We start from the raw sequence: 24,139 nt of genomic DNA on the forward strand, positions 1-24,139 counted from the left end.
GATTTGAGATTCGTAAAATTGAGAGGCCCCTCGCCATGTCGATCAGAAAAAAAGAAGACACACAAATTACCAATTTCAGAACCGGAGGGGTCAGATTTTATAGCCATTAAGTGGACAATAAAGGAATACAGCTAACAGATTTGCATTATTAAACAATTTGGACATTTCTATGAACTACTAAAGCTCACTCAAGAGGCGGTATCAATAAATATTGGTTGAATTAGTGAATGCCAGCTATTACTATGGGCAGGGCTTTAAAGAAAGCATTTTTTTTTTTTTTTTTTTGAGACGGAGTCTCGCTCTATCGCCCAGGATGGAGTGCAGTGGCTCCATCTCGGCTCACTGCAACCTCCGCCTCCCGGGTTCAAGCGACTCTCCAGCCTCGGCCTCCTGAGTAGCTGGGATTACAGGCGCGCGCCACCATGCCAGCTAATTTTTGTATTTTTAGTAAAGATAGGGTTTCACCATGTTGGCCAGGCTGGTCTCGAACTCCTGACCTCGTGATCCGCCCGCCTCGGCCGGTCAAAGTGCTAGGATTACAGGCGTGAGCCACCGCGTTCAGCCAAAGGAAGCATTTTCCTTCCAAAGACGCTCTCAGGTTACTGAAGGGGCAAAAGAACAGATAAAACTTAATGTTGCTCCGGGGCAGAAGAGTAGAGGAACATTGGTTAAAGAAAGGCTTCTCTGGGGACAAGTCACTCCGCCAAGACATGAAGGACCCACGGAAAACGTTTGTTAGAGTTAGAACAGCTGCACGCGAGTTCACACAAGGGGCCCAGAAGTGGCCCTCCGGCGACTGCCTGCTCCCCTCTCCTCCTAGTACAGTCCTAACACTTTCCCAACTGGTGCTGGCAGCAATTAAGAAACCACCTCCTTCCAAATCCAGCTGTCTTGCGCCTGCGCATTCAAGCAAAGCGCTCATAGAAGGCGGGAGGGAGGGCGCTACCGGAAGTAGCGGAAGTGTGACCTCTCGCTCCCCGCAGCCTATTCTCATCCGGGGTCACGTCGATCTTCCGGGTGTTTTTGACAGGGTTTTCTACGCCGCTCTTTCTGCGACTTTTGGTCTTCCGCTTTTGCCACGGCCCCAACCTTCTAAATCCTTTCGGCCCCTATCATCTTTGATTGTGTTACTCCTCCCCTGGCAGCCGTGCCGGGGGTTAGATCGCAGGCAGGGTCGGAGCTGGGCCTAGCTGCCCCACGGGCCACCACTACCTCCTTTGATTCGGGAGAAAGCTACGACCGAGTACGCCCAGCCGTCCCCGCTCGGGCCTTGGAGCTTCTGAGCGGGCAGTGCTGGTAGGCCCTGCTTAGCCCTTCCCGGAGGACACCTGTGAGTTTAGGGGGTTTCGGAGAGGAACGCAGCGGTGTAGGCCCAGGTCGGGGGCGGGGCGCGGGAAACTTTTTCCGAAACGGTAGCGTTTTGTTTTGCGTGGGAGGTTCCGGCAGTATCTCTTGGTTATTCCAAGTTTATGGGCGGCCCCTGGGCTGCTTGTACATTTTGAAGAATCTTAGGACCGCTTACTTTGCTTACTCGTTTTTCTTGTTCTCGCGTACTCCCTCGTCCGCCACTCCAGGACCAAAAGAGGAAGATAGTCTTGGGACCCCTGCATGGTGTTTCAAAGGGTGGTAAAGAACTAAGGTAAATAACTGGATTAATTAAAAAATTTAAAAGGCATTTATCTTTTAAGGCTTAATTAAATGGCATGAAATTGCCTCAGCTTTTCACTTATAGGAAAATGCACAGGTTAAGACTGTTAGTTGTGTACGTTTCTTTTCTTGTTCAGCCTTTGTAGAAAGGCTTTTCGTCTCTCAAGGTGAGAACACGAAAGGCTTATGTGTCTCACAACTTATGGATTCTCTGAATTGTCTTACCTCTTTCAACTCTTTGTTTAAAATAGCAGATGTTTTTCATTAGGGTGACCAGAGAAGAAACAAAGGGAAACTGTTAAACACAATCTTAATAACAGATGTGCAGTGTATGATTTTGTGAGGAAAGAGATTGTAACTGATCACTAAATCTGTGTTTTTATATTACAGGTAACAGTTAACTTTTGTAAATATCTTCATATTGTATTGTTCAGTACCACAAGGCTTCCAACACGTACTGATTAGCAGCCATAAGGCTATTAATTTATACTGATTAATAGCCAGTAATAGTGACGTTACTTTGTTGGTGTGAATAGCCCTAATTATGCCTATTAATTATGCCTGGAAATGTCCTGTAACAGCCTCCATGTGAAACAGGCCATTTATGAGTTGTTTAAGAAATGCCCGTTTGGAGCCATGTGACTAGATTATTTTTTGAAGACTTGGGTGTAATTCAGTTCTTAGCCAAAGGGAATATCCTGTTTAAAACCTGGAAGTGGTTTTCACAGTGGGTTGGCAGGATTTAGGAATTGGATTTTTCGTAATGTGGAGAAAAGAAGTGGGTTTGAGGGATCGAAGGTATTTGGACAAAATGGACAGTATCTTGGTTTCCCAGTACAGTTCTGGTTTTTATACTAGGTATATTCTGCTTTTCAAAGAATCTGATGAAGGAATTATATATAACCTTGAGTGTTCTCTAATTTGTTGGAGGAGAGGTCAAGTTGAGGACAGAAATTCCAGGTTGCAAATTACAGGACCAAATGCTTTATCACTAGAAATTGCTAGGAATTAATCTACTTTTTTTTTTTTTTTTTTAAGACGGAGTCTTGATCTTGTCACCCAGGCTGGAGTGCAGTGGCACGATCTCGGCTCACTGCAGCCTCCGCCTCCTGGGTTCAAGCGATTCTCCTGCCTCAGCCTGCGGAGTAGCTGGGATTACAGGCGCGTGCCACCATGCGCAGCTGATTTTTGTATTTTTTAGTAGAGACGGGGTTTCACCATGTTGGCCAGGCTGGTTTCGAACTCCTGACCTCAGGTTGATCCGTCCGCCTGGACCTCCCAAAGTGCTGGGATTACAGGTGTGAGCCACCGTGCCCGGCCGAATTAATCTACTCTTTCACTGCCTTGTTTCACGTAAACCTGTGTAATCTCCCATTGGGTCCACCTTAGGAAACAGTCTTTAAGGTTTTCTCCATAAGGCAAATACCAGTATACTATTTTATGGTCAAGTACAGATTGTGGAACTGATAACTTTTAAGGTAAGGAAAATTGGGTATTGCCAATATCTGGATTTTATGTATCTCTCATAAAATTTGTCACATGGAAGATAGTAGAAGACCACAGTTAATGTGGAGTAATGTTTTATATAACGAATCCCTACTGACTGAAGAAATCTTTCATTCAGAGTATGAAGAAAATGAAGATTTAAAATTTTGTGGAGATCCCCTTATTTCTGTTATAGTAATAGTTTTACTGTATTTTATTTTGTGAAACTCTACATTCTGTTTAAAAAATGATTATGTTGTTTATGATAGATAATTGTTTTGATGTTATTTTTATTTTCATCGAAATCAATGTGAAATATATTAGAGAAAAGGAATAGAAGTTCATGGGCGTTTCATTTACTTCCTTAACTCTAGATGTCTTTCGGAATACCTATATTGGTGAACATAGAATGAGTGCCTCGGAATGATTTTCCCCTACTTGAAGTCTGCCTTCCTTAAGAGCCTGACTTGAGGGCCAAAATTCATACTGAGGAGAGGCTGACAGATCCTGTTTTGCGGGGGCTCCAGGGCTTGATACATTTCTGGGAATTTGGGATAGGCTGAACTAGATTTCTGCCCCAGAGTGAACGTCTGGCTGTGGACTCATTCTAAGTTTTTAAGCTGGGGATAATTTGGTCATTAACTTTGTAGAGTAGTTCTGGGCCCCAAGACATCTTTAGATTTATTCTTAGTTTGGTTTTGGCTGTGTATAGGATGGAAACAAGGTGAGGCCGGGGCTCTTAATGCCATTTTGGATCTTCAAATCTTAACATACATGGACCTTATTCAGTTATAGAGGAAAAGCAGCATGTTTTTTATAGGTATAAACAAGTGTCTATCAAGCAAAATTTGTTACAGTGAATTGTGTTTTAATAGCATTTTCTCATAAATCCTATGAAGTAGGATCCTGTGTTTTATGGGAAATTAGGTTAGGGAACCTGGGTTAAAAAAGGCCAAGAAAGAGTGTGAGCCTGAGCAAAGGATGAAAAGTGTTCATTGCCCACCTTGAATCTGGCAATCCAATATTTTTCTTTTTTCTTTTTTTTGTTTTTGAGACAGGGTCTCAAAACTCCAGCCGTTGACCAGGCTGGAGTGCAGTGGCACAGTCTCCTTGGCTCACTCCAACCTGTGTCTCCCTGGCTTAAGTGATCCTCACACCCCAGCCTCCGGAATAGCTGGGACTTCAGATGCACACCACCACACCTGGCTAATTTTTGTTGTGTCTCGTTTTTTTGTTTTTTTTTTTGAGACGAAGTCTCGTTCTTTCACCCAGGCTGGAGTGCAGTGGTGTGATCTCCGTTCACAGTGACCTCTTCCTGCACGGTTTAAGCGATTCCCCTGCCTCAGCCTCCCAAGTACCTGGGATTACAGGTGCCTGCCACCATGCTAGCTAATTTTGTATTTTTAGTAGAGGCGGGTTTTGCCTTGTTGACCAGGCTGTTCTTGAACTCCTGACCTCAGGTGATCTGCCCACCTCATCCTCCCAAAGTGTTGGAATTATAGGCATGAGCCACTGTACCTGGCCTAATTTTTTTTTTTTTTTTTTTTTGAGACGGAGTTTTGCTCTTGTTGCCTAGGCTGGAGGGCGGCAGTTGTGCGATCTTGGTTCACTGCAACCTCCGCCTCCCAGGTACAAGCGATTCTCCTGTCTCAGTCTCCCAAGTAGCTGGGATTACAGACATGTGCCACCACGCCTGGCAATTTTTTTTTTGTATTTAGTAGGGATTTCACCATGTCAGTCAGGCTGGTCGTGAACTCCTTATCTTAGATGATCCATCTGCTTTGGCCTCCCAAAATGCTGAGATTATAGGTGTGTGCCACTGCGTGCGGCCTAATTTTTGTATTTGTTGTAGAGATGAGATTTTACCATGTTGCCCAGGCTGGTCTCTTAACTCCTGGGCTCAAAAAATCTGCCTGCCTCAGCCTCCCCAAAGTTGTGGGATTACAGGGATGAGCAACTGCCCAGCCCAGGATTATTGTATGTATTTTTACTAGGGGATTCCCTGGAATACTGCTTAGTTCGACATACTTGTCCATTTCCTCTGAAGAAGCTAAGGTGTACAGGTAAGGAAATATGATAGGATTATTTTCTTTTTTAAAAATCTCTTATAAAAAGACATAAGGGTCTGCTAAAGAAAGTTGACAGACTTGTGTTCTGGAGGTTGACTTTGTCTCTAGTCCAAATTAGAGTCAGGCATTTGGGATGAGGTCTGATGGTGGTTCATAGAATTTTGTCCATAGTCTGTTATGAACCCTGGACTGGTGAGCCTTGTTATCTGTGGCCAACCTAGGGAATTTTAATCTTATGGAATTGAAAAAACAAGGAACGATGTTTGTGAGGGATTTATTTATTTCTTCCCAGATCTTTCTTTCTCTTCCCTGTTGTCTCTTGTAGTTTTTTCCAGCCCTCCTGGTCACAATCCCCAGAGGCGACTATTTCAATTCTTCTGGCTACCTAGTTTTATTTTTCTCTGTTGTTAAAAAAAAAAAAAGAAAAGTAAAGCTTCTATACGTCATTCTTTTGATTTATATTTACTGCAAATGAGTATTTAGCACTTTTTGTACCGTCTGTCATCCTCCATATAAAACTTGTGATATATAAACACAAATGTATAATATAATGTCATATATAAATAAATAATATATAATAAATTTTACATAGTAGCTCAGTTAAAAGAATCAGTATATTCAATCTTTATTGTAAGAGTCAGGTAGGTAACTATGATTATATTGCCTTTTTTATATTACCTATTGAGTGTTTTTTTCTTTGGTAATTTATTTTTAACTAGCTACTTTTCTATATTTCTAAAATTATTTCTACTCTGTTAACAGAACTTTTCTCTATAGTCAAATACATCAGGTAATCTACCAGTTGATTTTTTTTTTTTTAACTTAGATATCTTCTTGAAGCCCTGCATCCTCCTGTTCTAACTTGAACTGTTAGCTTCCCAACACTGTCATCTTGGGGAATTTACTTTGTTTCTGCCCTACATCAGATCTCCCTTTTTCTGGATTCCAGGTTTTCGTTTTCTTTTTTGATAACTTACCTGTCTAAGAATGTTTCTAGTTGCCCTTGCATTTTGATAGTACAGCTAGGTATAGAATTTCAGCCTGAGAGCATTTCCATCAGAGATTTGAAGTCATGAGTTCATGTCCTGTGCTATTGAGAAGTCCAAAGCCATTTTGATTGCTTGAGCTTTGTTTATACCATTTTCCCCTTCTGGAATATTTCATAAACTTCCTTTTTTTGTGTAATATTCTGAAATTTCAGTATAATGTACCTTGACATGTAACTTTTTTACTGTACTTTGTACTCTTTAGGTCCTTTCAATCTGGGGATTGGTGTCTTTCAGTCTTTGGCATTTTTTTGTTTTATTTGTTAGGTAATGTCCTGTGTTTTTTTCCGTTCTTCCTGGACCTTCTGTTATAATGTTAGATTACATAGTTTAATAGTCTTCTGTTTTCTCTTGTGTTGTCTTGCCTCCTTCCTGCTCCTACCAACTTTTTCTTTTCGGTCTTTCTAATACATTTCCTCAAAGTTACTTTTTAACTTTCTGCTGGATAGTTCTGCTTTCAATTTTATAATTTCCCACAGCCTTTTTATTTTATTTTTTTGAGATAGGGTCTTGCCCTATCACCCAGGCTGGAATGCAGTGGCATGAATATGGTTCACTACAGCCTTGACCTCCTAGACTCAAGCAGTCCTCCCACCTCAGCCTCCTGTGTAACTGGGACCATAGGCACACACTATTGTGCCTGGCTAATTTTGATTTTTTATAGAGACAGGGTCTCACTTTGTTGCCCAGGATAATCTTGAATTCCTGAGCTCAAGTAATCCTCCCACCTCTGCCTCCCAGAGTGCTGGGATTGTAGGTGTGAGCCACCTCACCTGGCCCCTTTCTTTTTAAATAGCATATGCTTGTTATATATATACAATGTCTTTTCATTAATCTGAGATTTTTTTTTTTCTTTTTTTTTGAGTGTTCGTTTGTTCCTGACATTGTTTCTGTTTATTCCCAGGTTTTATTTTTCTTCTGTGATCCATGGATGCCTCTTTTGAGTGAGACTATCAGGAGTCTAATTAGAAACTCTAAAAATGCGTGGGTAGGGCCTGTCAACTAGTAGGCTTCATGTTCAGTTGATTAGGTAGCTAGCTTGACATTTTCTTGATGCACTCCCAAGTATTATTATGTTACAGGTTCTCTTGGTACTATGTTACATAGTTTTCTCTCTCATTTTGTTTTTTCATAGGAATTTTCTAATTGCTTGCTTTGAGAAAGTGGGTTGAGGGGTCCTATTTTTCTTTGTAGACTTTACCTGATACTCGTTTTTAGTTTATTACCTTATCCAATCCTTTGTAAGACTACAGCCTTGGTGTATGAGTCATTGCAAAGAATAAATGTCTACTCTCCTCCCTGGATCAGTGAAGGATTCTGATTGCTTTGTATAGTTTTTCCCTATTCCTATGGAGCAGAGCCCTCTTTTATTGGAAATCTTTTATATAAATTATGTAGACTTTGAGGGGAATCTCAGAATCTTATAAATTGTTAAGACAATATAAAATCCATTCCTTATTTGATCAGACCTGTAAGAACCAAATTCTAGGAATCAGGGTGTCATGTGATGGTTTATACCTTTGTATAAATTAGGTTGAGAATAAATGTAAGAATCTGTGGGATTTTATTAATGTCAGGTGATAACTTGATTTTCTAAAAGATTTGTTGATATGAGGGTAAATGTATTAGGGTAAATTCATCAGAAAATTAGAAATGTGCTTGTATCTTGCATCTGAACAATGTTAATCTTAGATTTAGAATTTATTGTTAGTTTCCTTTTGTTACGTATAGTGGCACTTAGGAGACCTATTTAACTTTGCAAATAAAATTTGTAACTTGATAACTAGTTGTTTTAAGTTGCTGGATAATAGGAGTGTTTAGTATCTTTAAGCTATAATAATTTAGTATTGTCTTTTTAAATTATCCTAGGTAGAAGAATACATGTTCACTTCCAGTGAACAAGAGCATGTTCCCAAACTCAATTTTGGGTCGCCCACCCTTCACTCCAAATCATCAACAACATAATAACTTCTTTACCCTGTCACCTACTGTTTATTCACACCAGCAGCTTATAGATGCACAGTTCAACTTTCAGAATGCAGAGTAAGTATGGTGATATTTTGGCCTATGTTGTTGGTAAATTTCATTTTCTATTTGACATAAACCCTTTTTGTATGAAACTTTCGAAGGCGGAGAATATATTGTCATATGTTTTTTTTTTGATAGGGAAGTATTTAATTTTTTTTAAGAGATTGGTTTTGTTTTTAAAGAAAAAAATGTGTATATTATTACTGTTCTTTTCTTTGATTTTGATAGCTTGTCTAGAGCTGTGTCATTACAGCAGCTGACATATGGAAATGTCAGTCCAATACAGACCTCAGCTTCCCCATTATTTCGAGGAAGGAAGTAAGTACTTCTTAATTATTTTAAAAGAATATTTTTGCGTTTCTGAGAACTCTGTAACAGTGTATCTTGAATTAATGTTGTATGGACCCTATGCCCTGTATTTTGTTTTCTGGGACCTGTACGATCAGATCAGTCATGGAATTTTAACATTTTTTGCATTTAAAAATTTTAGGGGTTCTTTTGTTGATTTGTTCCTGCTTTATTATATGTTTGTTTCTGCCCTACATGAGATCTCCCCTTTTCTACATTCCAGGTTTGCTTTTTCTAGAATAAAACTAAGTTTCCTCAGAAAACCACTTTTTAATTGAGATTTTTTAACTAAATGAGATGGCCTTCTGTATTCATTTGCTAGGGTAGGGTTGCCGTAACAATGTACCACACATTGGGTGGCTTACACAACAGAAATTTATTTTCTTACAACTCTGGAGGCTAGATCAAGGTGTTGGCAGGGTTGGTTTCTTCTGAGGCTTCTTTTCTTGCCTTGTAGAAGGCTGCGTTGTCACTGGGTCTTAATATGGTTGTTTCCCTGTGTTTTCTGTGTCCTCATCTCTTCTAAGGACACCAGTCATACTGGATTAAGGTTCATCTTAAAGGCCCCACTGTAACTCAGGTAACTTTTAAGAGGTCCTCTCTCCAAATACAGTCACATTTTGAGCTCCTGGGGCTTAGGACTTCAGCTTTTGATTTTCTAGGGGGACACAATTATAACATTTTCTTTCTAGTAAACTTTATGTTTTGATTTATCTACATCCTACACAGGTAAGGTTCCATGATAACAAACATTGTAGTGAAAATTTCTGTGTGACATAAAACTTCCTATAGTCAAGTCAGGAGTCAATTAATTTTAATCTATTTGATTAAAAGAAATTCATTTATTACAAAATATAACAGAACTTGAGAGGTGGTTGTTAAAATAACATTCGGCAATATTTGAAAGATACCACTGTTAGTTAAAAACCTATATAAACATTCTATAACCTTTACGTCCCATAAAAAAATAACCCTATCGGCGAACAAGGTGCCGTAAAAAAAAAAATAATAACACTAACTAGGAATTATTAATTGCTTATTATGTAGTAATCATTATTCTAAGCCTTTACAATTAATGGTTTGATTAAATCACATAACACTGAGGTAGGTACTATCCCTTGCCTGTTGAGGAGAAAGCTGACTCACACAAAGGTTAAGTAACTAGTTACTCAGAAGTGACATAGCTGGGATTTGAAATGTTGTATGTCTCTGAGTCATTTGCTTATAAGTACTACAGTTTGTTCTTCAAAATTGTCATTGAGAAAATTTTATAATAATTCTAATAGTATTGACTTTATTCAGATTTTGTTTTTTAGAAATTGCCTTCATAGCCAATTTGTGAATTAAGAATGCAAATAAACTCCATTAGACCGGGCGCAGTGGCTCACGCCTGTAATCCCAGCACTTTGGGAGGCCAAGGCAGGCAGATCACGAGGTCAGGAGATTGAGACCGTCCTAACATGGTGAAACCCTGTCTCTACTAAAAATACAAAAAAGTAGCCGGGTGTGGTGGCACTTGCCTGTAATCCCAGCTACTCAGGAAACTGAGGCAGGAGAATAGCATGAACCCGGGAGGTGGAGCTTGCAGTGAGCCGAGATCGCGCCATTGCACTCCAGCCTGGGCGACAGAGTGAGACTCTGTCTCAAAAAACAACAACAAAAATCTCCAATTAATTTGTAGTTAAACATATTTTTAAAATTAAAATTGGCATTCTCATTAGAAGATATTCAGCATATACAGCTCTCTAAGAGACTTTTATGTTTAAAATTATTAAATATACTTTTATGCATTTAGCACTGTATACTTTACCTGTGAGTAGGGGTTCCACTTATTTTGCAGATCTGTCAAGGAGAGAAATTCACATAATCGCAGAGGAGTGTTAAAAAATCTTCTATGGGCCAGGTGCAATGGCTCATGCCTGCAATCCCAGTGCTTTGGGAGGCCGAGGTGGGTGGATCGTTTGAGGTCAGGATTTCAAGACCAGCCTGGCCAACATGGTGAAACCCCATCTCGACTAAAAAACACAAAAATTAGCTTGGCGTGGTGGCGGGTGCCTGTAGGCCCAGCTACTCAGGAGGCTGAGGCAGGAGAATAGCTGGAACCGTGGAGGCAGAGGTTGCAGTGAGCCGAGATCGCGCCACTGCACTCCCACCTGGCGACAGAGCAAGACTCTGTCTAAAAAAACAAAAAAAAGAAAAAAACATTCTATGACCCATAGAGTTTTCAGGCTTTAAAGGAATTGGATCATTTTCTGTGTCATAAAGTATTACCTACATGAACAACTTAATATATCAATGAAGTTAATGTCTTTTTTCCCAACAAATATTTACTCTTTAATGATTTTTCCCTTTTTATTTTGCAAATATTTAAACCTCCAGAAAAATTTAAAGAATAATATTAAGTGAAATACTGTATGCCTTTTGGCCTGAGATTCCAATGAGTTAAAAGTGTAAATTTGATTCTTTCTCTTTTTTTTTTTTTTGGCCCACCTGCTTTTTTTCCAGAACATATATAAAAGAAAATTGTTGACACCATTTTATTTTACCTTAAAACATGTCAGCTTATTCCTCCTGAAAAACAAGGCTTTTCTTCTATATAATCAAAATACCTTGATTATTCCCAAGAAATTTAATATTAGTAAAATAATATTATCTGAGTTGCAGCTCTTTTTTGAATTTCTTCGTTTGTCCAGTGTCTTTATAGCTTTATTGAAAAGTGTCTGTTAATTTGGTCTTTCCTGCTGATGAGTCAGAACATAGGTGTATTCAAAGAGCCCTTTTTTATAACTAGCACTCAACTCACTTAATCTTATCTTCCATATGTTATAGTGTGGATCTTTTCTTCTTAGTAATTCTATAAATAGAACTTTTCCTACAAAGTTTTCACTACTGAGATGAAACATTGGGGTAGTTCAAATATGGGAGACTAACTTCAATATATACATGCAGTTTTTTCTGTCTGCATTATCACAATTTTTTTCTAAGGTGTTGAGAGGCATTTCTTGTGCTGAACATGAATATTTTTAAGAGCCATATAAAGCTAATAATGTGACCTTACTGAAAGAATCATAATATTGTCATCTCTTATGATATTTATATATTTTAATTGCTTTTGTTATCAAAAGTTGTATCTTTAATTACTAAGGTATATTGCTTGTTTTCAGGAGATTAAGCGATGAAAAAAACCTTCCTCTTGACGGTAAACGGCAACGTTTCCATTCACCCCACCAAGAGCCAACTGTAGTTAACCAGATAGTGCCTTTATCAGGTGAACGAAGATACTCAATGCCGCCATTGTTTCATACACATTTTGTACCAGATATAGTCAGATGTGTTCCACCTTTTCGAGAAATACCATTTTTAGAACCTAGAGAAATCACACTGCCTGAGGCCAAAGATAAGGTAATAATAATGTAGATTTTAGTTTTGCCTTTTGGGAATTTAGTATAAATAATGTATTAATCAAAATATTTAATATCCTGGATTAAGTAGAACATGCGTTTTTTTCTTGCAATGTTTAAAGTACTATTCAGCCTAATTTTCTGTATAAACATTACTTCTGATTTTTGGTAGCTATTCTTTTATAGAAGTGCAGGAAAATCAGATTTTCCCTGATGTATGAAAATTTTATTAGAACCCAAATACTTTCTTAGTTTAGAGAACTCTCCTGTTACTTGTTCTTACTGAAAAAAAAAAAGTTTTCGTGTAGCTATTGTAATAGAGTGTTAGAACACATTTTATTTTGGGGAGTCACTGAGAAAAACAATACATTCAAAGTGATATAATCAACAAAGATCTATCAAAAACATTTATAAAAAACATTTTCAGTTAAGTGAAATGAAGCTATTTAAATAATAATTCTTGGAAAATGACATTGTCAGCATTGGGGAACAATGAGTTATTTAACATCTAGTACTAGAAACGTATCTCTCCCCTCCCCTATATTTAGTGAAACCTAATGCGGTTTTTCTGAGTAATTGAGAGGGTTTATAATGTAAATATCGGCATTCTCTTGGGTTGTCTGTTTTTTATACTTGCTGTTTTTGCATTTTCAAAGCTGCCACACTCTTGAGAAATGAGATATTTGTAGGCTAAGGAGAACAACCGTGAAGAAAGTATAGCAACTTTGTTTTACTCATCTTTGGGTTCCTATCAACCAGCATAGGTCTGAAACATAGTAAGTGTACAGAAATGTTGGGTCAGAAAGGCAACATCTGCTTCATTCCTTAGTTGTGCTGCTTTTTTATTCCTCTATTATTCTTTTGTTCTTTAAGTGAGTTATAATTGTACCATAAAATTCACCCTTTTAAAGTGTACAGTTCAGTGGTTTTAAAATATATTCCCAAAGTTGTGCAACTGTACTATCTGATTCCCAAACATTTTCATCACCCCCGAAAGAAACTTTGTACCCAATAGCAGTCATTTCTACTGCTCCCTGGCAACAACTAATCTATTTTCTGTCTTTATCCCATCCTGGCCATTTTATGTAAATGAAATCATTCAATATGTGGCCTTTTGTGTCTTGCTTTTTTCATTTAGCATGTTTTCAAGGTTCATCCATGTTGTAGCATACACATCAGTACTTCATCCCTTTTTATAGCTGAATAATACTCCATTGTATGAGTAGCCCTCACTTTGTTAATACAGTCCTCAGTTGGTGAATTTCTGGGTTGTTTCCACTTTTCATCTGTTATGAATAGTGCAACTGTGAATATCTGTACAGATTTTTGCATGGACATATGTTTTTACCTCTCTTGGAGTGAAATTGCTTGGTCATATAGTAACTCTGTGTTTAACTTTTTGAGGAACTGCCAAAATGTTTTCTAAAGTGGTTGCACCATTTTACATTCCTATCAACAGTTTTTAGGTGCTGTACGTTCTTCACATGCTTGCTGAACTTGCAGCACTTGTTACTGTCTGTCTTTTTGATTATAGCCATTCTAGTGGGTATGAAATGGTATCTCATCGTGATTTGGATTTGCATTTCTATAATGCCTAATGATATTGAGCATCTTTTCATTTGCTTATTGGACATTTGTATATCTTCTTGGGGAAATGTCTATTCATCGATATCCCTTGCCCATTTTTAAATTGGACTATTTGTCTTTTTACTGTTGGGTTATAAGAGTTCTTTATTTCTTTCTACATATTAGACCCTTACCAGATAATGATTTGTGAATTTATGGTCCCATTATGTGGCTTGTCTTTTTACTTTCTTTTTGGTATCCTTCGAAGCACAAATACCTTTCATTTTGATACAGTCCAATTCGTCTATTTTCCTTTGGTTGGTTATGCTTTTGGTGTCATATCTAATAAACTGTTGTTCAGGGTCACGGAGATTAATGCCTATGTGTTAATTTTTAAATTTTATTTATTTATTTTATATTATTTTTTCCCTGCCCTACGTATGTGTTACGCTAAAACTTTTATAGTTTTAGTTCTTACATTTAGGACTTTGATTCATTTTGAGTTAATTTTTGTATATGATGTAAAGTAGGGGTTCCAACTTTATTCTTTTGCTGTTGGTCCAGTTGTCCCAGCAGCTTATTGAAGAAACTGTTCTTTTCTCCTCTGTAACTTTTTTTAACCATATTGAAATAGGAAAAACAATCAGTCAAAATCAGTGGGAGAAAGGAAAACGGCAAAGGAAACTGAGAAAAGATTAACTTGGGTTTTTTTAGTTAGTTTTTTTTTTTTTGAGATGGAATCTAGCTCTGTCACCCAGGCTGGAGTGCAGTGGCGCGATCTCAGCTCACTGCAACCTCCACCTCCCGGGTTCAAGCGATTCTCCTGTCTCAGCCTCCTGAGTAGCTGGGATTACAGGTGTGTGCCACCATGTCCGGCTAATTTTTGTATTTTTAGTAGAGACAGGGTTTCACCATGTTGATCAGGCTAGTCTTCAACTCCTGACCTCGTGATCCACCCACTTCGGCCTTTCAAAGTGCTGGGATTACAGGCATGAGCCACCGTGCTTGGCCTAGTTTTTTATTTTTTATTTTTTATTTTTTTTATGTTTTGAGACGGAGTCTCGCTCTGTTGCCCAGGCTGGAGTGCAGTGACGCGATCTCGGCTCACTGCAAGCTCTGCCTCCTGGATTCAAGCTATTCTGCCTCAGCCTCTCGAGTAGCTGGGACTACAGGCGCCTGCTACCACACCCACCCAGCTAATTTTTTTGTATTTTTAGTAGAGACAGGGTTTCACCTTGTTAGCCAGGATGGTCTCGATCTCCTGACCTTGTGATCCACCCTCCTCGGCCTCCCAAAATGCTGGGATTACAGGTGTGAACCACCGCGCCCAGCCACCTGGCTAATGTTTTTAATTTTCTTTTTTTGGTAGAGCCAGGGTCTTGCTGTGATACCCAGGGTCTTGCTATGATACCCAGGCTGGTCTTGAACTCCTAGCCTCAAGTGATCCTCCTGCAGTGGCCTCCCAAAGGGCTGGGATTACAGGTATGAGCTACTGCACCTAGCTGTTTTTACTCATTTTAAAGACTATCTTGTAATGCCATAATATGAAAGCCTATGGTATAAATCAAATCAGATCAATCCTTTGAATGAACGTATAAGAATCTTTTTGTCAGGTGTGGTGGCTCACGCCTGTAATCCCAGCACTTTGGGAGGCCGAGGTGGGCAGATCCCAAGGTCAGGAGTTCAAGACCAGCCTGGCCAATGTGGTGAAACCCCGTCTGTACTAAAAATACAAAAATTAGCTGGGCGTGGTGGCAGGCACCTGTAATCCCAGCTACTTGGGAGGCTGAGGCAGGGGAATCACTTGAACCCAGGAGGCAGAGGTTGCAGTGAGCCGAAATCATGCCATGGTCCTCCAGCCTGGGCAACGGAGTGAGACTCCGTCTCAAAAAAAAAAAAAAAAGAATCTTTTACTGGTTTTTTAAGGTATGTATGCTGGTAGCCCTGTTTTCTATGGAATTTATTGTGATAAACTATTGAAAGCTCTCTATTTTTACTTGTATGTGTATGTTGTGATAGTTAACTATTGGAACTAACTACGAGTTTTGCACATGGACTCGGCAAATTTTCAATTTCAGTAAATTTAATAACAATTCACATTAGTGTCAGCATAAACCATCTGGCAAGGTACAGTTCTGTATCAATAATGTTTTAAAATTAGTCATATAGAAAGAAATACTCCTAAATATTTAGAATTAGGGATTTATCTCAGAAGGCTAAAGATAGATTGTGTAATTGAACCAATTTCTTTATTTTCCTTTTTTGAGACAAGAGTTTTGCTCTTGTTGCCCAGGCTGGAGTGTAATGGCACGATCTTGACTCACTGCAACTTCCATCTCTGGGGTTTAAGCGATTCTCCTGCCTCAGCCTCCCAAGTAGCTGGGATTACAGGCACGTGCCACCATGCCTGGCCAATTTTGTATTGTTAGTAGAGATGGGGTTTCACCATATTGGTCAGGCTGGTCTCAAACTCCTGACCTCAGGTGAACCACCTGCCTGAGCCTCCCAAAGTGCTTACAGCCTCCCAAAGGGATTACAGGTGTGATCCACCATGCCTGGCTGGAACCAATTTCTTTGAGTGCTACTCTCTACCTGTCAGGTTGTGGGAGAAAGAAGGCAAGCAGTTCGTTTTGTGTTTATTTTTTAAGTGAACACTTTCTAAGAAAGCTAACATTGATGTCTCTTTTAGGCATTCTACATATGCTATCTCATTTAGTCTTTTCAGCAACCCCATGACATGGATGTTATCCTAGTGTTATTGAGGCTCAGAAAGCTAAATAACTTGCTCAAGGTCATAGCGAGTAAGTGGTAAAACCAAGATTTGATCTCTGTTTCTAAAAATACGAAGAGAAGGAGTTTAAGATACTTAAAATCAAGGGTAGGCAGATGACATTCTAACTGTAATACAAGGTAATCTGTGACAGTGATAATATTTATTGAGTATCTGTCATTACTGGCATTGTGTTTGACAGTTTGTGTGGTTTACTGTTGTTTACTTCTGTAGAGTGTAAAGTGAATGGAGGATTCAGTGTGAGATAAAGTGGGGCAGTGGTTTGAAGCATTGAATGCAAGTAGAATGCTGTTGAAGGTTTTAAAGTAGAAAAATAGCACAGTCAGATTTGTATTTTTAGAAAGTCCTTGCTGTATAGTGAATTTGGTTTAGAATGAAGTGGGCTTGGAAGATGGTGATCACCTTGAAGACTGTTAGATTCATCCTGAAGATGGTTGACCCCCTTGAAGGCTGTTAAATTCATCCTAATGAGAGGCGCTGAAGGTTTCAGTTATGGTAGATGGTAGTGAAAAAGATGTGGGAGATAATGTGTAAGGAAAATTTATAGAATGTGTGGAATAATTGAGTGTAGAAGAGAGAGGGTGAAAGAGACATGAATGACTCCAATGATTTGATTCTGGGTTACTAGTAGAGATAAGGAACCTAGATTTGGGGTATATAGGCTGATTGAGGAAATACTCGAGTTATTTGTACTATGAGAGAATCTGCTATAAAACATTTGTGCTCCTGAGAAACTTCATGTCCTGCAAATTGCACACTAATGATATAGGGCTTATGGGAAATAGGGTTGGAACAGACTACTCAAAACCTAAACAGTTTTGTAACCGGAACACTATCAAGAATAATAATTGATATCTTGGGAAATAACTTGGACAGACCAGGCAGGCAGTTTGGCATGGCTAGATGCTGATGCAGGGGATATTAGAAATATACAAAATAGAGTTGAGATGCTGGCTTGTGCTGGGCATTGAGACAGGCAGTTAAAAATGGAGCTCTGAGTCAGTGAGGATGCTGTTAAGGTAGAGACAAAAGGAAATACACCAGCACAGAGCTCTCCGAGGCTAGGAGTATGTTTTCTTGAGCAGGAATCTTGGATGCAAATGCTTTTTAGTTCCGTTAGATCTGTAAGGACTACATACTGAGGGGTTTTTTTCTTTCTCGTGACAGTTGTAATGCTACAGTTACAGCTCCATGTACAAATCATGTACAAACCCAACTTGTATGTTGTATTGATACCATTCCCCTGTTTACCAATCACATATAAGCTAATTGGTATTGTAGAAAAATATAACTGTATTGACAGTATATGTTTGGAGTTCAGAAGTAAGGTCGGGCTGGAGATATAGGGATCCTGAAGAGATCTGAAACAAAAGTGACAGTTGAAACTCCTAGAGTAGATAAGATTTTTAATTTATTTAGCATTCAAATATTTGTGAGCTCTAGGCATGGGAGATACACTGTTTTTCTAAACATACATGGTCTCTGCATTTAGGTACAGCATAGTGAGAGGAGGGGGAGCCATTAAAAAATAATCACACATAGGCCGAGCACAGTGGCTCAAGCCTGTAATCCCAGCACTTTGGGAGGCCGAGGCGGGTGGATTACCTGAGGTTAGGAGTTTGAGACTAGCCTGACCAATATGGTGAAACCCCATCTGTACTAAAAATACAAAAAAATTAGCTGGGCGTGGTGGCATGCGCCGATAGTCCCAGCAACTTGGGAGGCTGAGGCGGGAGAATTGCTTGAACTAGGGAGGCAGAGGTTGCAGTGAGCCAAGATCATGTCACTGTACTCCAGCCTGAGTGACAGAGCAGGACTCTGTCTCAGAAATAAAAAAATTAAAAAAAAATGCAGATCACAATTTTATTTATATAAATACTGTGCAGGAAATTACTGAGTGCTGAGAGAATGCGTTTGGGGTCTCAGGGAAAACCTCTTAGAGGAGACATTATTTGAGTTGAGATCTGAAAGATGAATGAGTTAACTAGTTAAAGAATGATGGGGAGCTGGGCGCGGTCGCTCATGCCTGTAATCGCAACACTTTGGGAGGCTGAGGTGGGTGGATCCCCTGAAGTCAGGAGTTCAAGACCAACATGGCGAAACTCCATCTCTTCTAAACATACAAAATTAGCCTCGTGGCAGGTGCCTGTGATCCCAGCTACTCGGGAGGCTGAGGCAGAGAATTGCTTGAACCCATGAGGTGAAGGTTGCAGTGAGCCAAGACCATGCCGCTGCACTCTAGCCTGGGAGACAGAGTGAGGCTCCGTCTCAAAAGTGGGGATGGGGAGACTGCTTTAGAGAGCGGAAATAGCATGTTTGAGGTTCCTAATGCAGAAAAGAGAATGGAGTGTACAAATGACTGAAAGATGGCTAGTGTTTCATGAATTAGAGGGAAAGTGGGTGAAGGTGTGGTAGGGGAAGTGGGAAGAGTAGCATATTTTGCAAGGTCTCCTAGGCCATTTTGGACTTTAGCTTAAGAACAGCAGGAACCTATTCAGAGTTGTTTTTTTTTTTTTTTTTTTAAATGCAGTGGACAGATAAGTTAAAAGGTTATTTTCACTGCACTGTGGAGAGCAGAGTGAAGTTGAGCAAGCATGGATGTAGAGAAGTTATACTATAGTATTTCAAGTGAGAGGCAATGGTACCTTGAATTAGGAAGTGCTAGTAGTTACGAAGAGAAATTAATGGATTTCAGCTGTATTTTAGAGGCAGAATCTGTAACATTTGATGATATATTAGATTACAGTGTCTAAGCCTCTGCAATATCAACATTTTAGGCCAGCTTTCTTTAGTGTGGAGGGGCTGTCCTGTGTACCCTCCTACGTCTAGTAGCATTCCTGCCACCAATCCCTAGTTGTGACAACACAAAATGTCTATGGACATTGCCAGTCGTCCTCTGTGGGACAAAATTGTCCTAGTTGAAAACCACTGGGTTCGATTGAGGAGAATTATTGAGGATTACACTCAAGTTTCTGACTTCTACAGTTGGATGCATGGTGGCATCATTCGCTGAGACAGAATAGAATGGAAGAGGAGAAAAATTTATGTATGTGCTTAATAAGGATTGACTTATGAGTCTGTGGACATGTTGCCTTTAAGATGCTTTTGAAGCATCAGAGTGGATATTTAGCATTGATAATTGAATATACTGCATATAGATTTGGAATTCAAAGGATATTCATTAGCTAGAAATGTGTATTTGGCCATCATCAGCATACAGATGGTAATTGAAGCCTCAGGAAGTGAGTCTGTGTCCAAGACTGGTTGAAATAGGTTAAGGAAAGAATGGGAAAACAAATGCAAACCAATGTTATACACAACTGTTTTGGGAAATTTGGCAGTGAAAGGGGGGAGCAAAAGGTGGGAAGTTGGGACAAGGCTTTTTTTTTGTAAGGTGGGAGAAACTCTGGCCACATATAAATGTTTGTGGGGAAGATTTATAGACAGGAAAGAGGTTGACCACTCTGGAAAGAAAAGAACAATCATGAATAAGGTTTCCTACAAGGTGGAAGGGTAATGGATCCTGTATATAGGTGGAGTGATTGGCCTTAGGTAAGAGAAAAACTTTTTTGAACTGGCTGATAGGAGGAGAGAGGATAGGTATGGATACAGGGAAATTTGTAGATACGGTAGGGAGACGTTAGTGGAGTTTCCAGGGTTGAATGACATCTTCCTGTTTTCTCTCTGAATTACTATGCAAGATCATCTGTTGAGACTGGAGAAGATAAAGTAGGATATCAGAGGTTTGAGAATAGTGGAGAATGTTTTGAAATACCATTTACTGAATGTGGGGAATCAAACTCACCAGAGAAACAGAGTGCAGAAGGTTTGAAACATTATTTTCTGGGTAGTGTAGAGGGCTCACTTAAGAGTGGTAATAATGAATTCATTAATAATAATAGTAAGTCAGTCAGCTGAATCTGCCAGCTCCAGGGAAAGATTTTGTTAGAAGTTTTCTTAACTACTTTGAGGATAACCTAAAGAATTGAATTTTGAAAATGAATACCCTCCTGAGTTTAAATTTTTTATCATCAGGTTTTTTTTTTTTTTTTTTTTTTTTTTTTCTTTTTTTTTTTTTTTTTTTTTTTTTTTTTTTTTTTTCTTTTTTTTTTTTTTTTTTTTTTTTTTTTGTCTTTTTCGAGATGACTTATGTTAACAACTCTTCAAAGATGAAATCAGAGATTCCTGAATTTTAACTTTTGTTTTTACTCTATGTTTTAGAAGAATATATGGTTTTCTGCACAAAAAAGGGACTGTAATTAGTTATCTAAGCCCCTGAATTCCATCTACAGTATTAGAACTGTTCTTTGAAATTTCTGGTTTGTAGAAGGTATTATGTGAATTGACTTACTTGATTTTGAATTTTGAGTTGAAATGAGTTTAGGCTGAGGTTTTTCTTGGTATTGATTGTGAAATAAAAAGATGATTATTAAAGAATTGTTACATTTCCTGTGTAATGTTAAATTTGGTAAGGGGCAAATTTTATGGAGCTTCTTGGCATCCTTGGAAGAACACTTTGGGGATAGTTATCTTACAGATCTCTAAATGATCTGTTTTTTTAATTTATGTTTTTGTCAGAAAATTCAAAACCACCGAGATGTCAATTTACCCAGAACACCTAAGAGAGAACTCAGACAAAAGAGATCAAATAAAAACTTGTTTTTTTCCTATCCTTTTTTGGGCAATTCTTTGTCCAAGTTCAGGTAATAGTAAGTGCCTAAAGTAATCAAACTTAAGGAGGAAAACAATCAGTAATCCAAATTGCCTTCTCAACCAGCCAGTTTATAAATTAAGAATACTCCCAACTTTGTCCATACACAAAACCGTAGTAATTTAACACACAAACAAAAAGTGGGTTGTTTTAGGCATGACATTTTTCTGGTTCTATTTTATTTCAGAATTGGTTAATTTGATGGGAAAGGGAATTGACTGTGAAGAATGAATTCAAACTTTTATTACACATCTGGCTTTATTTTACTCAGAAAATTAATACCAGCTCTTTCTGTAGCTACATGTAACAAAGACTAAGGCAGTGAGAGAGCCTGAGGAATTGCCAGTTTTTATTGCAATGTTTATATGCTATAATGACCTGTTTTCTGGACCATAATTTAATTTTATTTCTCCCATTTCGAAAGCTCACTGCTGATTTGTGTTTGTTGTTTGTAGATAGCACTTAGGCAAAAAAAAATTTACATTGTAGTATATGATTAGGTCTTGGTATTTCCAGCTAAAAAGCTTTTTTTTTTTTTTTTTTTTGAGACGTAGTTTCGCTCTTGTTGCCCAGGCTGGAGTGGAATGGCACGATCTTGGCTCACCGCAGACTCCGTCTCCTGGTTTCAAGTGATTCTGGGATTACAGGCATGCACCACCATGCCCAGCTAATTTTGTATTTTTAGTAGAGACGGAGTTTCTCCATGTTGGTCAGGCTGGTCTCGAACTCACAACCTCAGGTGATCCACCCACCTTAGCCTCCCAAAGTGCTGGGATTACAGGCATGAGCCACCTCGCCAGGCTAAAAGTTTTTTTTTTTTTTTTTTTTCCCACTTTCTTTTACTCCAGGGCCCAGCTATCAGGAACAGGTAGTGAACTGCTGAGAATACCATGTGAAAGTTATACAGTGTTAAATACCATGTGAGAGCTTTATATATTGGTACATATAAAAACTTTTCTGAATCCCAGCTAGTACTTCACTTGTCCTTATGGCTTGTGTTGACTTCAGACAGTGGTAATTTTATTGGTACTTAATTTGACCTTGACTTTGAGGACAAGTTACAATTTTTTTTTAGGAAAAATGAACATTTGTATTTGAAAGAAATATTTATTTATTTATTTATTTAATTTATTTTATTTTATTTTTTGAGACGGAGTCTTGCTGTGTTGCCCAGTCTAGAGTGCAGTGGCGTGATCTTGGCTCACTGCAACCTCCGCCTCCCAGGTTCAAGCGATTCTCCCGCCTCAGCCTCCCAAGTAGCTTGGACTACAGGCACCTGCCACCATGACTGGCTAATTTTTTTTGTATTTTTAGTAGAAATGGGGTTTCACCATCTTGGTCAGGCTGGTCTCGAACTCCTGACCTCAAATGATATGCCCATCTTGGCCTCCCAGAGTGCTGGGATTACAGGCATGAGCCACCGTGCCTGGCCAGAAATATTTATTTTAATATTTTAGACTATGTGTAAGTAAATTTTTTGTGTAGTGAGAAATAGACTAATTAATTTTATAGTGATAGATCTTGGTAGGTAGCCTAAGCAGATAGTATTGTAGTGATTTAGACAAGTTTAAGAATAATCCACTTTATATATATGTTGCTGGAGGGATTTTCTTTCTTTTTTGAGATGGGGTCTTACTAAGTTGCTCATGCTATTCTTGAACTCCTGGGCTCAAGCCATCTTCCTGCCTCAGCTTCCTGAGTAGCTGATACTACCAGCATTTGCACCGTACCTGGCTTCGAATAGTTTTTTTAAACTAAAAATTAGGAAAATTTACCCCAGAATTAAAGAATATTTTGGAGTGCCATTATGCGTGGTCAGCTTGTTATTACATATGTGATCTAAATTGTATATGATTTTAGCCAAGGATATTCCTTTTTTTTTTTTTTTTTTTTTTTGAGACGGAGTTCTGCTCCGTCGCCCAGGCTGGAGTTCAGTGGCTGGATCTCAGCTCACTGCAAGCTCCGCCTCCCGGGTTTACACCATTCTCGTGCCTCAGCCTCCCCAGCAGCTGGGACCACAGGCGCCCGCCACCTCGCCCGGCTAGTTTTTTGTATTTTTTAGTAGAGACGGGGTTTCACCATGTTAGCCAGGATGATCTCTATCTCTTGACCTCGCGATCCGCCTGTCTCGGCCTCCCTAAGTGCTGGGATTACAGGCTTGAGCCACCACGCCCGGCCTAGCCAAGGATATTTCATATTATACATTCCTCCTCTCTGTTTTTTTTTTAAAGAATTATAAGAACAGTGAGCCATCTCCTGGAATATTTCTCTAAATTAAAGCACCAGAAATCTTGTTTCAACGTATATGTGCATTTCTTCTTTTGTCTTATCTGAGCTCTCAGTGTTTGTTCTAGGGTAAAGTAGTATGATTTGAGAATGTGAATCCCCAAGTTAATGGGTAGATAATGAGGAAAATTCTTTCACATAAAAACTCATTAAATCTCCATTATAGTAGACCTTGGGAAAGAAAAAGTGTTTCCATGCATGTAAAAAACGGAGAGGAACAAGAATATGGAATTTCATATTTTCCAGGTCATTGTAAATTTTTTCACATGGACTCTTTCTACATTAACAGGGTCATTCAGATGAAAGCACTTTATGAATATAATAACATTCCACTTGGGCATTGTAAAGAAATTTTTTAATTTTTTAATTTTTTAATTTTTTTTGGAGACAGAGTCTTGCTCTGTTGCCCAGGCTGGAGTGCAGTGGTGCAATTTCAGCTTACTGCAACCTCCCATTTCCTGGGTTCAAGTGATTCTCCTGCCTCAGCCTCCTGAGTAGCTGGGACTACAGGTGCATGCCACCACGCCTGGCTAATTTTTTGTATTTTGGTAGAGACAGGATTTCACCATCGTTGCCCAGGCTGGTCTTGAACTCCTGAGCTCAGGCAACCCGCCCACCTCGGCCTCCCAAAGTGCTAGGATTACAGGCATGAGCTACCTTGCCCAGCCAAGAAGTTTGTGTGTTGATTTTGCTATTCAACAAAGACTGAGTACCTACTGTGAATTCTAGGATTATGTTGATCCAATCTGCCTGATTCTCTA

At 39.0% G+C, this 24,139-nt stretch overlaps 1 protein-coding gene across 2 annotated transcripts in view; it reads left to right on the plus strand.

Annotated features, from left to right (window-relative positions):
* Positions 1 to 971: 971 nt before the first annotated feature.
* The window catches only part of TENT2 (terminal nucleotidyltransferase 2), a 78,330-nt gene continuing 55,162 nt past the window's right edge, over positions 972 to 24,139 (plus strand). Inside the window, exons 1-5 of one of the 2 annotated variants that reach the window (XM_017870907.1) lie at positions 972 to 1,330; positions 1,575 to 1,639; positions 8,117 to 8,290; positions 8,504 to 8,593; positions 11,788 to 12,025. In XM_017870907.1, coding sequence (XP_017726396.1) covers positions 8,154 to 8,290; positions 8,504 to 8,593; positions 11,788 to 12,025 — 465 coding nt within the window. In that variant the 5' untranslated portion in view covers positions 972 to 1,330; positions 1,575 to 1,639; positions 8,117 to 8,153. The remainder of the gene's footprint in view (positions 1,331 to 1,574; positions 1,640 to 8,116; positions 8,291 to 8,503; positions 8,594 to 11,787; positions 12,026 to 24,139) is intronic. The other variant, XM_017870908.1, reaches the window with a different exon arrangement.

This window comes from Rhinopithecus bieti, unplaced genomic scaffold (assembly GCF_001698545.2).
Source record: "Rhinopithecus bieti isolate Rb0 unplaced genomic scaffold, ASM169854v2 scaffold_5216, whole genome shotgun sequence".
Lineage (NCBI taxonomy): Eukaryota > Metazoa > Chordata > Mammalia > Primates > Cercopithecidae > Rhinopithecus > Rhinopithecus bieti.